The sequence below is a fragment of the Nannospalax galili genome, unplaced genomic scaffold (genome assembly GCF_000622305.1).
Source record: "Nannospalax galili isolate Female #2095 unplaced genomic scaffold, S.galili_v1.0 scaffold85, whole genome shotgun sequence".
In the NCBI taxonomy this organism is placed as follows: domain Eukaryota; kingdom Metazoa; phylum Chordata; class Mammalia; order Rodentia; family Spalacidae; genus Nannospalax; species Nannospalax galili.
Window position 1 is genome coordinate 10,038,490 of NW_008358866.1, and position 18,026 is coordinate 10,056,515.

Consider the following 18,026-nt stretch of genomic DNA (forward strand, 5'->3'; position numbering starts at 1 on the left):
CCAGGCTGGCCTCAAACTCACAGAGATCTGCCTGCCTCTCCCTCCCGAGTGCTGGGATTAAAGGCATATGCCACCATGCACGGCCAATTGTTAATTTTATTTTTTAAATATTTTATTATTTTTATTTTATATGTATGTGTGTATTGCTTGCACATAGGTAAGTGCACCCATGTTGTGAAATGCCCGTGGGGGACAGAAGAGGTTGTAGGACCTCCTGCCATGTGGGTGCTGGGATTTGAACCTGAGTCTTCTGCAAGAATAGTCAGTGTTCTTAACCACTGAGCCATCTCTCCAGCCCCAATTCTATTTTTTCACAACCATGATTAATTTACTTCTGTGCTCTTGGTATTATGTTAGTTGATAAAAGGTTATCACCCTTTGGAAAATACATAATATCATAGCTTCTTTTTCTTGGTCATCCATAATCTTTCCTTTTCTCATAATATAATTTTACTGTTCAGAAAAGAGAGACTGATCCAGTCATTTTTCTCTCTTTGCCTCTGTTTCTGCCTCTATATTATTCTCATCAATTAATATTATTTAGTCAGTTTTATCAGTTATAATGAAGTAGACACAACTCTGTTGGAACCAAGTTTGTTTTACTACTGTGTTGTTTTTAAGCATACTGTGTGTATAATTTTGTGCGTATACATTTTATCTAATGACTTCTGCTCTGACATTCCTGTCAGTGTTTGTTGGGTCTTGGTATAAACAATATGTAATGAAAATAAGGGGGATAATTTCAATGAAGTTTTTGATTTCTTAGGAATAAATGTCACATTTATGTACTTTTTAAAAAGTTTTGTTAAAATTAGTAACCACATGATTAGAAGAAACATTTCATTACAGCTTTAACATATTCAGTAACACATTCCAGAGCAAGGATACATCTCTTTCATAAGTGGCTGTAAAATTTTAGGTTCACAGTTGAATTAATACAGTTATACAACATTGAACTCAGTATAAACCCTGTAAGACATAAAATTGAATGAGTTTTTACCCTTTAAAGAAACTCTCAATTTATGTAATTTTATCACGCAATTATTGCCAATTGCTTTGTGGAAAGTATGAAATTGAATAACTAATTTTGTTAAAATCTGGTCAAAGCATGCAGAGCTTTCTTATGTTCACAGTTAGTGTACTAGAACAAACATTGTCTTTTTAGGCTCCTGGAATTTCAAAACAAGCTAGCCAACCTCTCTTGAACTGTGCCTATTGTGCCATTTGACTGGGTGTTTACATACCCGCACCCCCATGTCATTAGGAATTGTCATTGCTGTCATTGGTCTCCTGACTGCACTTCTTATCCTTACTGCTGATGACGATAAAGTGGGAAGGGGTGATTTGTAATGACAACAGATAAAAACTCAAGAGAACTTTTTTGAGGGAGGGTTCAGTGTCAAGTTGACCCTAAAGCTATCCAGTGCAAGCCCATAGAGGGAAAAATATATACTATCTCTTCTTCAACTATGTTAAAAATCTGAAAATACAACTAAACCTACAACCACCCTTTTTACCCTTCAGGGCTTCAAGAAATAATATCAATATTTAGTTCTAAAGAGCATCTCTGAGCAACCCTATTTTTCTCCACAGAAATACATTTTCTAAGAAAACTTTATGTAACTTAAGTCTGTCTACCTTGATAAGAAAACTATATATAACTTAATTTGTATTCTTTTGCGGTATTGTTTTAAATAAATATGTATTCTTCTGAAATAGAATTGTCTAAATGTAGAAGATCAAATCAATAGCTCATAATTTAGTTGTAATCCTCTGTCATTTTCAAAACTAAGATGTTTTGGATAGTTTAAAGTTAAATTCTAGGCTGATTTCTTCAAATAGTTTTGGACTATCTTTATATGAAGAACTTGTGAAAAGAATTTTAATCATTATATTAGGCACCTGAGGAGAGCATTACTTCACAAAACAATTTCCTTCTCAGATGTGGTCAGGGTATGTGAGATGTCACCAGGGTCAAATATAGCATCATTGAGAGTTAACTATTTGGATTTGCATTATTCATAACGCTCAAATTAGCATGTTTAGATTTTTCTCATACAAGCATACTCATTCATGGAATTCCTTACATGGTCACAAGTCACTTCCAGCAGACTTTATTAAGTGAATAAACCTTCATTAGACTGTAGACATACATCTGAGCCCCAGGAGTAACTAAGCAATGTGTGAAGAGGTCACTGGCTTTGGGGCCTCATCTGAGCCTGTGACAAGGTGCTCCGGTACTCAGCTAATATTTATTTGCCTCTGCTTTCCTGTTGCTATTTGTTTCAGTTTTAATAAAATGAAAATTTTTATATACTTCTAAAACTTTTCAACAGCAAAATAAAGCACAGAGTGCTGTTAGTTTCTAACTCAATAATATTTTAGTTCACAGACCTCTCTTTGAAGGAATGATTGGCCCACATTGCAGCTATCAGGGTTGCTTAGAGATGCTCTTTAGAGCTAAATATTGATATTATTTCTTGAATCCCTGAAGGGTAAAAAGGGTGGTTGTAGGTTTAGTTGCATTTTCAGATTTTTAATGTAGTTAAAGAAGCGATAGAATATATTTTTCCCTCTATGGGTTTGCGCTGGATAGCTTTAGTGTCAACTTGACACAACTGGATTGAGGGAGCCTCAATTGGGGAATTTCCTTTATTGGACTGGCCTGTGGCCATGTCTGAAGGGCATCTTCGTGATGAGTGATATCGGAGGCCCCACCCCACTGTGGGTGGTGCCATCCCTGGGCGGGGGGCCTGTGTTGCATAAGAAAGCAGGCTGAGCAGCAGCCAGGAGAGCAAGCCAGTAAGCAGCATTCCTCCATGGCCTGTGCTCCAGCTCCTGCCTCCAGGTTCCTGCCCTGCGTTCCTACCTTGGGCTCCCGGGGATGAACTGCAACCTGGGAGTTGTAAGCTGAATAAACCCTTTCCTCCCCAAGTTGATATTGGTCAGAGTGTTTTGTCACAGCAATGGTGAAACAGACTAGGACAGGGCTTAAATAAGTCAAGAGGTTATTTAAAATATTTTGTAGTCTGTAAGACAGAATAAACTCCTCTGAAAATAGTCTGAACTGTTATGCGCTGATGGGAAGCCCAATTATACCCAATGGTAAAATTAAGTTTGTGAGAGAAGAGAGTAACTTTCAACTTGTAGCTTTCAGAAAAATCTGAAGTTCTGGAACTCTACCGGGGGCAAAAGATATTAGCAAGTTTCTCTAAATGCTGTCTAATTTCTCACACCAGAGGAAATCCCATCATCTGCTCTGTGGACTCTGTTCCCTTTGTCATAAGTGGCCTGATTCCATAGGCTCACAGAAGACCCACTGGGACTGAGTGGCAACAGAAAGGAATGTCATTTTCTCTAATGTACGACAGAGACCCTAGAATTTCCCAATATCTTTACATAGAAATCTGTTGAATTTCTTTCTTTTAGTAGCAGATCTATTATAGTTACGCATCCATTTCCATGTACAAACAATGACACTGTAGTTCAACACTGAAATTTTAAATAGAACTTACATGCAGTTTCTCGGGAGTGAAAGCATTGCACATAGTATAGTTGGACCAGGTTCGATTGCTGTCAGGGTGTTTAAACCAAACTCCATTTTCGTCACAGTACTTGCTAACCTTTTCTGTTAATGTAGCAGAAAAGTAATACATTAATATCTCAAAATATCAAGAAGAAAAAGTAAGAGTTAATGCTTAAAAGTCATTCCAAAGAGTTAATCACTTTGCAGAACATGAAGTAGAGATCACAGGTACTACCTTGCCTCTATGGCATTTGAAGCTGATAGAGTGACTCTATGTGCAGGGCCTTACATGACTACTTGGTAAATGTTGTTTTTTACACTGTGGTCTATTCTTGTACACTGTCATCCTCTTCAGAATTTCAATACTGATATTCACTCTTTCACTATTTACCTGTCTTCGTGTGTGTCATGTGTGGTATTGTGTGTGCAGATGTGCATGGAGTCCAGACGGTATTTCTCAGTTGTTCACCTTATTGTTTAGAAAGGCTCTTTAATTATCTGGATCCTCTTGTCTCTACCTCCCTGGCAGTACATTGTGCCCAGTTTTTCACATGGGTGCTGAGACTGAGCTCAGATCCTCATGCTTTTGTAGCAAGTGCTTTGCCAACTGAGCCATCGCCTCAGTCCTTATCTGTCTTCTGCAAATCACCTTTTCCAAAATAAAAACCTTGACCATTCAATAGAGTATTTTGTGCATTGCTAAGATGTCCCTTTGTTAACAATAAAGTTCCAAAGAATTTAGTTGTGTTGAAGATACACATTTTTCAGATGTGCTTTTCTTTAGGAGTGTTTTTCTCTCTCAGCCAAGATGGCTTGATCTAAAAACCAGACTGAAAAGATGGATCTATGCCTGGAAATCTCCATTTTGCTCATTGAAACCTTGCCTTTTAGTCACTGTCTGTAACTGCTTTGGCAGGAGCCCACTGCTACTTTCAGGCTGGCCCAGTAGCCTCAATTTCAGAACAGCTTTTTGTACCAGTCAAGTCACCTCTAATGTAGCTATCAAATCAAGATTAATGAAGCATCATGTGTTGGGAAGAGAAATAAAAGCCTGAGGATAATCATCAAATAGCATTTAGCTACAGCTAACAAGAATGTAGCTCAGAATTAGGGCACTGTATAGAGCCCTTTTTTCAAATCCCATCCTTTAGAATGGGATTTCCCAGAAGTAGGTGACCTGCCCTGGTTTTATTTTATTTTACATTGGTTTTAAAAGAGGCTCCTGCAATTATACTTTGATTATCTTTATCTTTCTGGGGTGGAATTTTGGCTTCAACAAGTGCAATCTTTTCTTGAGAGAGGCTCCCAAAGCATCTTCCAAATATTCCAGAGATGGACTTATTTCTCTGCTCTCATTGGAATTCCAGAGACACTTAAACATACTTGACTGGATCAGACTCACTTGACTCATGGAAAAATATTTCATCTTTTTCTAAAGACTTACATGTTATGTCTCTAGCCAATCCCATTTAGTGTCAGCATGTGGGCCTCTTTCATAACAAAGATACATCTTTTTCAGTATCTTTTTTTTCCAGGATGTGATTTACAAAATACTCAGTGAGAATCACTGCTATGTAACTTTTATAATGGAAATGGGTTGGTAACACTTATCCACTTAACTCATTTTTATTTATAACAAAACATAAAATGAAACTAAACAACCTACCTGTTGAGTCAAAGTCTGGAAAGTAATCTGGGCAGTACTGAAAGGCTGTTACCCCAGCTGGAGTATCATCCCAGCACATCCATCCATCCCAGGTACGGTTGCAATAGGGACCTGGCAATGTAAAAAGAAGTTAATATTGAAACCATGTGGTTTTGGCTAAAAGAGATCATTGACCTGAAGACCCCACTGTTCCAGTGAGGGCTTCTCAAATTTCAAATGTGACAAACTCATTAATTTTGGACATGAAGTTTCAAACAGCTTTAGCATATCTATGACCAAATTATCTCGTGTAATGACAGACTGGGTTCTAGTTTTACTTTGTAAGAGGCTCCAAAGTTCGGCTTGTATTAAAGCAAGCAGCTCTAAGTATTGTATTTTACTCTTCTGTCCATTTAATTGTGAAGGAAGTCTGAGGTGTAACTCATTAAGTAAATGAGTTTTTAGGTATATTGATAATTTTTTACTTTATGATACCTTATCTTTCTTTAAAATATACAAGCAAGAAGTTGGATTTATAATAGTAGGATTTGTAGTTCATGTAAGACATGGTTATTTTCTTATCATTATCAACATAGGGATTTGAAGAAAAATTCAGTGAAAGAATATTATTTGTCAAAATTCATGACATTAATTAATTCCTCAAAAACTTTAAATAAATTTCAAGGATAGGATATTGTATAATTTAATAAAGCACATTGGTGTATTGTATCCAAAGAACTTTTCCTTTTAGTTATTTAAAGCAAACCGTGTATAGTAGCAGAATTTATTTAACCATTCCCTTTGTCAAGTTGAGTTGTCTTAGAATGTTCAGGGTTATACAAAATCTTGTTAAATTTTTTCCAATGTTTTAGAAATAAGGAAGAGAATTTAAAAGGTTGTGCTGATGTTTAGCTATCACATATTCTTCCCTTTAGAATTTCTCTGGGCCTTCTGCAGTAAATAGACTACACTTAGCTGTTAAAATATTTGGGCAGTCACAAAGATTATTCCAGAGAAGGACATAGAGAAACAATGTTTGCCTATGCAACATCTTTTAAAAAAAATTCTAGGGAGCTGGGGGAAGCAAAAGAGAAGGAATAACACTGATTGTCAACCAGTCAACAGTGAGGAAAGAAATGCCTAATTAGTCCAAACAAGACAGAGTTTCCACAAGTTCCACCAATCGCTTTCCACTTTCCTTCCTATCATTTTCTGCTTCCCCTCCATCACTCAGTCTTGCATGTTCCTGCTTCCTACGTGTGTCTATTGACTTTTGTGATAAATTTGTCATGAGGGCAAATATTTGCCCAAAAGACATTAGATGAAGTTAATAGAAAAAAGTCAGTATATTTACTGCATGAAATACATCATAATGTAAAAACTATGGACATATTAAATCTTAAATGATGGTTCACATTCAGCTTTACTGCATCCTCCTATTTACCTTCGCCTTCATAAGGGGGTAGCTGTTCCATTCGGTCATAGCATTTGTACTGAGCATCCAGCAATTTCTGACGTCCAATCATGTACAGGAATGGCTCAGGATCCATTGTTGGATCGGTGAGATTTGAAGTGGCCTGAAGAATTGGAGTTGGGTTCTGCATTGAAAAGGAAAACCAGTTACTTATAGAGACTAAGAGGTGGATTGGCACAGGTACGATGATTAAAAATGTGGAAAACATTCTTTTTTCCTTATGTTGGCTATGTTTATTTAGAATTCCATGTAGAACATTCTAGGTTTATAACTGAAACATATATTACATTTCACATTAAAATTCTATCACTTTGTATTTGAATTAATATCCATTTGCTATTGAAAATGTATAGCAATCATACACACTCATACACTTCTTGATCACCTCATGTTGTTTTAATTTTATTGTCTCCACAAAACTTAAGATAAACACAGCAAATAATTTGGTTTCCAAAAAATCCTCAATATTTAAAACAACTTTTCCATCCTTGGAACTCTTGAGAATCATGGATCACATAATTTAAAATCCACATAGGGGAATAAATATGCTTCTTTCACTGGATAGTTTTGGCTGATTTCTGCTCAGGTTTGCATTGTGTATGCTGCCAGAAATTTGCCACGTTTATTCCATAGAACAAACAAAATAATTGACTTTAAGCTCTTCAAATTGATCTCATTAGCACACGAACTACACATAGTAATTCATTTTCAGTGAGAAAAAAATGTAATTCTTAAATATTTATATTGGCACATCGGTTTGCAGTACAAGTTGACATTAGATTTTTTTTTCAGTTTCAGTTAATCACCATCATAATTCTATTTGTTAAAGTTTTTATGTGTGTTTGTGTGTGTGTGAACGAGAGAGAGAGAGAGAGAGGGGTCACAGTCATATTGTCTTTTCTAACTTGTGTTTAATATCTTCAGTTGATGTGTTTTTTTAGCAGTGCTGTCAATAATCTAAATAAAGTTTATTGTTTTATTTTTGAGATGACTTCAACGCACTGACTTTCTTTGTATGAAGTTCAGAATACTGCTTTTTCTCTACCTTATTACTGAATGTGTATTTATGTGACATAATTCTGTCTAAATTATTCTAAGATTTAAGTTTTACTGTATGTATTTGTGGCACAAGTATGTTCCCCTCTAAATTCCCTGTAGTTTCTAAAATGAATATCCTTCTGAGTACTCTAGGCTAGTCATGATGAACCTTCACTGTTTCCATGTGTATCCACTGTGTAAGGCTTCTATGATAGCATATCACTGATGTGAAAGTGTGTAGCACAAAATAGAATGAAATTAAGAGTAGGGAGAGGATATAGATAAAAAATTGTCAGTGATGGTAATAGATACACAGATGAACTTGAATGGGATGTTGAGTGACTGTAGTGATTTATTATACTGAGGGGAGAAGGAAGGCTGTGGGGAGTGGAAAGAAAGGAATGCATTAGTGTTCAGACACTGGTGTGATACTTCAGTGGAGTCATCTTTCCACACCTGAGGGTAGATAAAGGGCTCAAGGAGTCAGGCAATGTAGATTCTTGAAAGATCAAATAATGCCTGGCATAAAAGGCTCAGTATATTGAATCTGATGTGATTAAAACATGATCATAAAATATTTTGTGGGTTTTTAACCAATGAAGGTTGTAAAAGCAGAATTCTAGTAAAATAGATGTCCACTGGTTAAGATTATGGTGGGCAGCTAGAAATGGAAGGTCTGAACCAGACCATTCCCTGATAAAACAGATAGAGAAAAGTACGGCTCTCAATACTTCCTCACACAATGAAGGTTTGAGAGAAGGCCTGAATGTAAGGAACGGGGAGCGGTAGCAGTAAGGAGCCTAGGTCTTTAGGTGATACAGCTAGAGAAAAGGTGAATCCTGGAGAAGGGGATATGATGGAAGGAAAATGTTTGTAGCATGGAGAAGGTGAGTCCTCTTTCAGATTTGTTTTGGAGATGCCATCAAGTTATCTGAGTAGAAATTGTTACCGGAGAGAGGAGGGTGGAGACTTGTTCCTATTATAACACTACATGGACCTCCTACTGTGAATAAAGTTGATTCTGTGTTTTGAATATGGAGATTATTTCTAATTTTAATGCATCTGGAATCTGTGACAGCAGAGAAATTGATGAGCCCAGTAACATGATTAAAGATGTGTAAACTCTTCAACCATATAAATCAAAACAATTCTGTTGTTATGATTCTTTTCTCACTGATTTTCAGATCAACCCACCAGAAATTATTCACTGAAATTCGTAAGCCAAACATGGCTGAGGATGCCGGATAGAACAAGTGTGAATCCTGCTCTCATGGAGCTTACAGTCTAGCAAGACACATGAAAACTATGAAACAATTTCCTGAGACCAGACATTGAGAACAATAACCACACAATTCCCAGATATTCTATTTTGATTAGAACACGTCTTTGTAGAGCATTAAAAATTATTTGAAGAAATTTTTACTTAAATTTCTATTTATATTTGATTTTCTCACATTTGCATGGATGTATGTGAGTGTATTTTAAAAATTCAAACTAATATGATTAAGCCATTGAAACAGGGAAAATCATAGTGCCCTTAGAGTGGAGATGCTCATAGCTTAGGTATCTATTCTAGAAACTTCTTTCAGGGCTCTATTTTTAGAATCTTCAGTTGATATAAAAATTATCACTTGATGTCTTTAATTTATGAGCCATCTTCTTATAGTCTTCTAATTAATTAGAAGATGGAATGTTATGTATATGTTTATATGACTTTATATTTCATATTAGATATTTAGACATTAAGGATTATTTTCCTTAATGGTGGCATTCTTTCCAGAATCACATTCTGAATTCTGCCCTTATATGCTTGTCAAATCATTAAAAATGTTCTTGAATTAATTGAAAATTCAAGGGATCCAGAGAAAATATTTTGTGAAAAGATTTGAATGGAAAAACTCTACACTTGTACTTTCAATGGTATCTTTATTTGTTTTAACATTAATGACAGTAGATAACATCTGAGTATGAGTAGATATAGTTCTTCTGAGGACAGTAGCTTCAATACTGCCATTCTTGCAATATTGAAACAAAATCCAGTGAACTTGGTTTGGAGCCTGGTTCAGTAGACGTTGTTTCAACACTGAAAGAATGAAAAATCAGAACCTCTGTTGTCAGATGAGCCACAGCAATCTGAGCCTGCTCCTGGTCTGGTCCATGCTTGAGTACTGAAGATGGAATGTTCCCAGTGGTTGCTGAATGTCTCAATGACATGCTTACTAAAATAAAATACACTTTGGGGTATCTTATTTACAGATAGATGGATGGATGGATAGATAGGTAGATATATGGGTAGACAGATAGAAATATAAATGTAGATAGAAATATATACATATATAAATATGGTGTATATTTCCAATCATGAAGTTAGTACTGCCAATAACACACATAAAAATTCTAAGTAGTTAATTAAGTATATTAAACTTTTCTGACAATTTCATGCAGATAGATATTGCTAGTGAGGTGGTATTATCTTCAGAGGAAAAAAGGAAAAATAAAACCAGTTGTGATTTTATGAAATGTTTAAGCAGAATGAAAGATGTGAAAACATTCTATAAATCATACGTGCTGTGCTGACATTATGAGGGATTCAAATAAATATGATTCCATGCTTCTATGAGGCAGAAATGAGGCACAAATAACACTATATGAGCCTTTAAAAACGAGCCTTCCTACCTGTCTCATAAATGTCGTCCCATGTAGCAGTTTAGCCACCACATATGTGATGTCACTCTGAATGTTTCTAGCAAGTGACACCTCATATATGATTACCAAGCTGCCACCAACCGCAGTCGGCATCTGAGGCATCACTGGATATTTCAGACAATAAATACATTAAGCATCTCCCACATGCCAGGCCCTGTTGTAGCTCCTGAAAACTCAGCAGTGAACTTGCTGGCATGGTTTCTGCCCTCACGGAGCTTACATTCTGGAAGGTTTCATTTGCCCTAAAGGTGAAACCCAGAGGAAAGTATTCTATAGTGAAATGATCACATGTCAAGGTGATATAAGACAATCAGTCTGCTTTTTGAGTTGCGGGTTGTTTTTAGAAATATACAGGACAGTTACAGAGCTGTTGTGTCTGGACTGTTGAAAACGGTCCATTTCTGCTTTAGTAGGACCCAGGCTACTGTAAAAGGTGGCACTGCCTACTGGCTGTGCCAAGTACAATTGCTCACAAAAGATGTGTTCATTGGGTTCTTCTTTTTTAAAAATGCTCATAGAGATGGGAATGTTAAGTACACTATTTTGATCATCACATACAATATATGTGATCAAATGATCACATTGAACTCCATGACTCAAAACAAATTAATAATTATAAGAAAAAATGAATCTAGATTTTAAAATTGGCATAACTAATAAGATTTCCATGTCACCATCTTTATTATTGATGGTGTATGTGTTACAATTACTTGCTGTTTTTTGTCATACTTTTCAAAAAAAGGGTAATATATAACATTGTAAGATATTAGCTCTGATTTTTTTCCTAGTAGGATCAGGTGCCTGTTTGGTGTCCAGTGTACTTTCTAGGGGAGAACAACTAAGTAAACACAACAAAATCAAAATGATTGTAGAAGAATCTTGTTTTATCTATGTCTTTCTCCTTGTCATTATTATTGTCATTGTCATCATCATAGCATCCTTTGAGTGCACACTATATACCAACTTCTATCCTGAGCCTTTTGTATTATCTCAGACATGGAGGCAGCAGTTAGTGGGTGATTTTGGTTAATGGAGGGACTAAGGCATGGCGATGGCCCAGACTGATGCTTTAAAGGCCAATTGGAAAACAAGTTGGCAGAATTTAATGTATATACAGTTATTGGTTTTTTCACAGCAATATGTTATGTAAAAAGTGAGGGTTTGGGTTAATTAAGAATGTTTTCCTTAAAATTTGTTTTCTGTGATATATGAGTGTGAAACAAAATGTTTTGGAAAGAATTGATGTATCAAATTTTGTGTAACGGAGAAATCCTCCATATGAAATATATAATTAATGCAGATAAGATTCTTTCTGTCATAGTAGATACTATAAAGTAACCTAAATACCCCATTCAAATACATATAATAGAAGAGTAGCCTACCAATCATGAAATATTTCAGGCTATAATTCATTAAACATATGCATATTCTTTTCTGATTTCAATTTATAAAATATATTAGCAAAGGCTGTGAATAAAATTTGCCTGCCTTAGTTTTGTGACACACCAAGGTAACCTTTATCTGTAATTTATTCTCAAATGTTGTTCTAATGTGGTAGAAGTGATAAGAATCAAGATAATGCCAATGTTTTTATATAAAATGTATTCATCTCCATTTCATGCACTATTGTAGTTGATATGATGTTAGGTTGACCATGTTGACACGAACATATAGATACTGATAGTGTGTTCTAAGGAGAGTATGCCTCTAAATATACTAGTTAAATCTGTGTGAATAAAGCAATATGAAGTACATAAATTGAACATGATCTAAAAAGCTGGAAAATGAATTATGGAGTGTCAGTGATACATAAAAGTCCTGAGGATTTTTAGTTTTTAATCAAAAATATATCTGAACTCAATAACCAGACTGATGAAGTTTAGATGTTGAAGAACCCAGGAACCATGTTTTTAATCCACATTTCAATAGGGAAAATTCATTTCATTGAGAAAATTCTCAACTTTCTGTATTAATTTCCAAGATACTATGGAGGTGTCTCAAGTTGTCAGTAATTTTTTTACAAACAATGAAACTGAAATTTCTGGATAAACCATGACAATAATTAAAATTAGTGAAAGTTCAAAGGAAGATTTGTTAACAATATATTAAGAAAATGGTGGCTGAGGATCTTAGTTTTGGCTTCTGGAGAACAATGCATACCCTTGTAAATGTCAGTCCAGTCACACCCAAACATTCCTCACTACCCCACTTTCCTAGTTAACACAGTTTAGAATAAGTTTTCTTTTACTTACGCTCAGAAGCACGAGCAGGAAAAAGTACCGGATGGTGTTAAAGAGACACATTTTTGGTTTCTGAAGATCTTTCTTTCTCCTAAAAAAAAAGCCCCACAAAATTTAAATTAATATATCTTTAATACCCTTATAATTTGTTCATTTTATTGTCTTTCTTTCTGACTGGAAGTGGATCAGTGTTTCCAGATGTCCTAAATAAAAACATGCAAACAAGAACAGGATCCCTGTGACAAAAATTTCATGTTTATGTTCCATTGTCTCTTCTATGATCATACTTATTAACATTTTTTTGCAGACATGGAGGTGGGGCATGCTTTTAATCACAGCACTCAGGAGGCAGAAGAAGGTGGATCACTGTCAGTTCAAGGCCAGCCTGATCTACATAGCAAGTTCCAAGCCAGTCAGGGCTACATAGTAAGACCCTATCTCAAAAGACCACCGTCACCACCACCACCAACAACAAAACCAAAACCAAAAGAACAAAACCAAAATCAAGATATTCCGGCTTCGTGTTTTTTTAGGTTGAGTAAAGCCATTTAACCCAGATTATAAGAAAGAAGGAAAGATATATATTTGAACAATTATTTCATAGAGGGGGGGAAAAGTCAACTGAAATTGTATATGAATAAGATAATCCAATGAAAAAAAAACATTTTAAAGTCTACTGAGTAGTAAGTAGTATATTTGCACAATTTTAACCCTGGCCCTAAATTGGTATAATTTATTACTGTTTTTTAAGGTTAGAAAAACACAAGCACTATTCTATAAAACAAGTGATAGAGAACAAAACATAATACCTACTAGAGATTTACAAGATACATGAATCGTCTGAATTGATTAAAGCTTATTTTCACTATGACAACTTCTGTTTTTTAAATTACTGATCAGAGAGGCTAAATACTGCAGCTGGTATATGTACAATACAAATAATGTGCACTTGTATTTGATTTGAACTACTGAAAGAGGCTTAAACCTACTGATAAATATGAAACTCTGAAGAAAACTTTCTAGAGCTACTTTGCATATCAGGACTGAAATAAAGGAATGCCAAGAAGTTGACTGCAATCATGTTGACTTCAATAATGTGTCATCAACAGTAATTGATGGAAACTGCAATAAAGACAACCAGGAGGAAGTCACCTTACTGAATACGAGCAAATAAAATTCAAGGTTTGTGAGAGATATTTAACCTAAAGCCAACTCTTAAGCAGTCTGAGAGCCTCTACTGTTTCTTCCTATAAATATAGTCCTTTAAACTTCAGGTTTCTATTGAGAATAAATTTCTTCCACAGCAAGGAATGTATACATCAGCAAAGAGCTCACTGTTACTGCTGAAAAGCCCAACAGTCAGACCGACTGTTTTGTCACAAATATCAAAGAGATTCTGGCAGTTCTGCAGATAACATTACACAAAGGATAATAAAGGGGTGAAAATTTACATATATATTACTTTTCCATTAGTGGGATTTGTGTGGAAACTGTATTTCAACTAGGGGTGAGTGATTATGATTGCATCTTAGGTGGTATAATTACTTCTTACACTATATTCATTGTGTCACTTACAGGTTGTACACTGGTATCTATAAAATGTACCTAATGTACTTGATCCTGAAAGAGAGAGTTACATTCAGTTTACATAGTGGCATAAGTGTTATAACAATAAGTGGAGAATGTAAAGTATAATTTTGAAATGTTACTTAATGACCATTATTCATTATTTTTTATTTCAATTCCACTAAATTAAAGATACCAACATACCTGCATATTTGGTAAGGCACTTTATTGCCTGTGGGTGAGCTAAGTAAGATATGGATCATGTTAGGAGTATGAATGTCTGGTAGAGCTAGGGGATATGTATGGACAGTAAGCTAAGAAATGGACAATCACCAAGACATAGACTGGGTGAACCATTCAGTAACATTGTGAAGATCCAGATCCAGGTAATTTCTGATTGAAAGGACCAGAGCAGGGCTTATATTTTGAGAAATAATATGAAAACTAAATAAGATTTTGGAAAGTAAAGATCTACTAGGAAGAGAAAATTAAAACATGATGTAGAGATTAGGAAAAGGCTAACTGAATAATCATAACAGTTTAATTTAGCTAGAGCATAAAGCCTCTCACAAAGTGAAACAAGTCTAGGAGAGCAGGTTTTGAGTGTGTAGGAAATATATTGGTTAAACTATCCATTTTCACTTTGCACACATTCTCTCTCTCTCTCTCTCTCTCTCTCTCTCTCTCTCTCTCTCTCTCTCTCTCAATTTAACTCTACCTTCTCCATGCTGCCATACTAACTAAGTCAAAGTTGTTATTTTGTTCTCCAGCTTTTTGGATTTCCCACATCGAAGACTTGCACAATTGTTCATAAAATTTCTGAATGGAAAACTGGGAACTAACCTTGATTCCATTCACTTTTCCATTCCTGACATCTAGTTTCCAAGACTTCCTGGCTCCATTTGTATTTCAGAGTCTTTTCAGATATGTCTGCTCTTTCCACCTTCTGGCAGCAGGTTCTAGACCAGTTACACTACTTCAGGTATGGATGACTTCAATCATTCCTATGTTCAAATGAGTTCGATACTGTCCTCCTTCAGCAATTCCTCTCATATTTTTAACAAATATATGAAACCCATGACTGAGAACACAAACAAGCTGTCTCTTAAATGTCTAGCTTGGCAAAAAACAAGGAAGGCATTTAGCAGAAAAATATAGACGAGGGAGGAGCTTTAAATTGTTATCTTTTCCTTCATTATAAATAATATTACCTGAATGCTTTGGGTGAGATTACTTTCTGGTATGAAAAGGAGGATTTTGAAATACGTGTATGCCCTTGAGAAACTGGCAATGTTTCCCTTAGCTAGATCCTGCTTTGTGTCTGTAAATGTTGGCTGCTCATGGCAGGCAGTTCTACAAATTAGCATCTGAGAAGCAAGATCTGTGGAATAGTGTACATCATTTACGTACTTTAATTAGCAAAATGGGATTAGTACAAAGTGTACACATATACTGAAATATACTGTACTTCATAAACTGTACAAATGTTATATGTTAATACAGAAATGTAAAACATATATAAAGAAATGGGACTTCTCAGTTTCCTGATATTGGATTATCACATTGTAATACATACATATGTATAATTGATAGCAATTTTTAAAGAATTCTAAAGTCTAGGTGTCTTGTTGATATGAAAGTTCCTCTCATTAATTCCAAATGTGATACCTAAACTAGGTGAGAGGCTAGGTTCTAGATGAAGGTGTGTAGTGATTACTCAGTTAATTAGCTTATAATCTCTGCCATATATTTGACATCATTTGATATTTTGATATGTAGATTTATTCAACATCATACAAATGAAGAGCCTTGGGAACCATTGAGGCCTAGTTACTATAAGGTGAATGAATGTGCATAGTCATCTTACTATAGGAAAGTGGAGCCAACTGGCTTTTAGGAGACTAGTCTTGACTGAAGGCTTACAGAGTTTAAAGTAAGGTGCATCAAGCAAGCAGCAGTTACTAGAGGTCGAATGTGGCTTAGAAACTCTTGATTTGAAATGAAAATGTATGGAACTTAGGATCTGACACCAGAGAACATGTGGTACAACAGGAGGATGATTCAGGGAAATCAAAACCCTAATTGTGAATTTAAGAAATTAATCATAATTTCTGCTTCTGCTTTGATTAATTCATTATTTTCTGGCAATGAGTTTCACTTGTGTGAGAGTTTCCTATCTGCAGGAATACTTAGCCATACCTGCTTGGGTAAGAAAGTACACTACCATCTGTGAAGCACACTGATCCCCTTAACTGTGCCTCAACATACTAGTTAGTAAGGATAATAGTTTTGAAGATATCTTTTAGCCATTATTTCATACACTGAAAGCTCATTATTTTATACACCAGATCAATGTGGAGCCTATAAACTTGACTGTAGAAACAGAAATAAGAAAACCATTGTCAGAAGTTCAATTACTGATGGGACAACAGAATTTATACTGCCCTGTGTCCACAAGTGGGCATTCAGTATTAATCACCTTTCTGGAACACTAGGTCCCTGGGATGAAAAGATGAGCTGATCAATGGGAATCATTCCCACTGAGAATACAGTTTGAATCACTAATTAATGACAACGGTTGTATATAACTTCTTTATTTAAAAGGAATGTATTTCCTTGAAAACTAGAGTTAAATTATTCTTATATCTTTAATTTTGTGGAAATACTGTGAAACGTCAGTGTCAGAAAATAATGTGTCTATTCTCATAGGTCAGTGTATCCAACAGTTTGTTTTGTGGAAGAACAGTCCCATGAGGAACAGTGTAAAACAGTTTCCATGCCCAAGTTAGTTCAGTCATTTACCATAGTTCTTAGGACCTGAAGACTCTAATTTTCCAATACTAAAGCATCCATTTGACTTTAATTTTTCATTCTCCAAATTTGTCTGATCATGAAATTCTTTTCTGTTATTTGTATAATAAAAATTAATACCACATCTATGGAATACATTTTTGAAAATGCTCCTGTTGCTCAATGCAGTTCTGATCTATCCAGCCAAGTAACTCTACAATCATGAGAATGAAATGCCCTTTCACTTAAAAATTTGTATCCTGTCCATGAAACAAAAGAAGAATTTATGATTCTTTAACATTCTCTAGCCTTGGGACAAAGCCCTCAACTCTTAAAGGGCAGGCATCTCAGAGGCAGTTGCTCCTTCTCAGTGTTGTCATGGGGTTTTCCACCAGCATTCATTTGTTAGAACAAGGCATAGTGTGAGGTATATGATCATTGAGTAGAAATCAAGAAAGCATCACACAGTAAGTAGTCAATAAACATATACTGAACATGAGCCAGACACACTGGCCCTAAGCAGTTGGCTTGACAGCATTAATCAATGAGGAGATCTTAGAAAAGTGATTCAGAATCCTGTGCAGCTCAGAATTCAAGTGGATATTGCTAATGTGTAATTGGATAAAATTGGGCTAACTTAAATTATTTTAAGGGAAGAGCATGGTAACCTCAGGCATATTTTCTCCAACTGGATCTTTAATAGTAGACATGAGAGGGAAATGGGAGAGAGCAACTGTTGTGTTTAAATCAATTTAATTAAAACATATAATGAATTCATTATTTGTTTTTCAGTGCTATCTCCAGACAAAATTACACTTCAATAATGAAAGGTTAAAAGACCAAAAGGGCCAATATAAATGAAATTGAAGATGTAGGAATCACTGAATATATTGAAGAAACTCTTAAATGGACTGATAGCAAAGGCCATGTTCTTAGTTATGACATACATACAACATACATGACTACCATACAAGAAGAAAGGAAAAAAATCAGCTTTGGATAAATTCAATTTAAATTTTCAAGGCAGTCTTCTAAACTGTG

General features: G+C 35.3%; 1 protein-coding gene across 1 annotated transcript in view; it reads right to left on the reverse strand.

Annotated features, from left to right (window-relative positions):
• The window catches only part of Calcr (calcitonin receptor), a 116,473-nt gene that overhangs the window by 36,638 nt on the left and 61,809 nt on the right, over window positions 1–18,026 (reverse strand). Inside the window, exons 3-6 of the mRNA XM_029558341.1 lie at window positions 12,642–12,720; window positions 6,616–6,769; window positions 5,193–5,303; window positions 3,516–3,628 (exon numbers count right to left, since the gene is read on the reverse strand). Of these exons, the coding sequence (XP_029414201.1) occupies window positions 3,516–3,628; window positions 5,193–5,303; window positions 6,616–6,769; window positions 12,642–12,692 (429 nt within the window). The 5' untranslated portion in view covers window positions 12,693–12,720. The remainder of the gene's footprint in view (window positions 1–3,515; window positions 3,629–5,192; window positions 5,304–6,615; window positions 6,770–12,641; window positions 12,721–18,026) is intronic.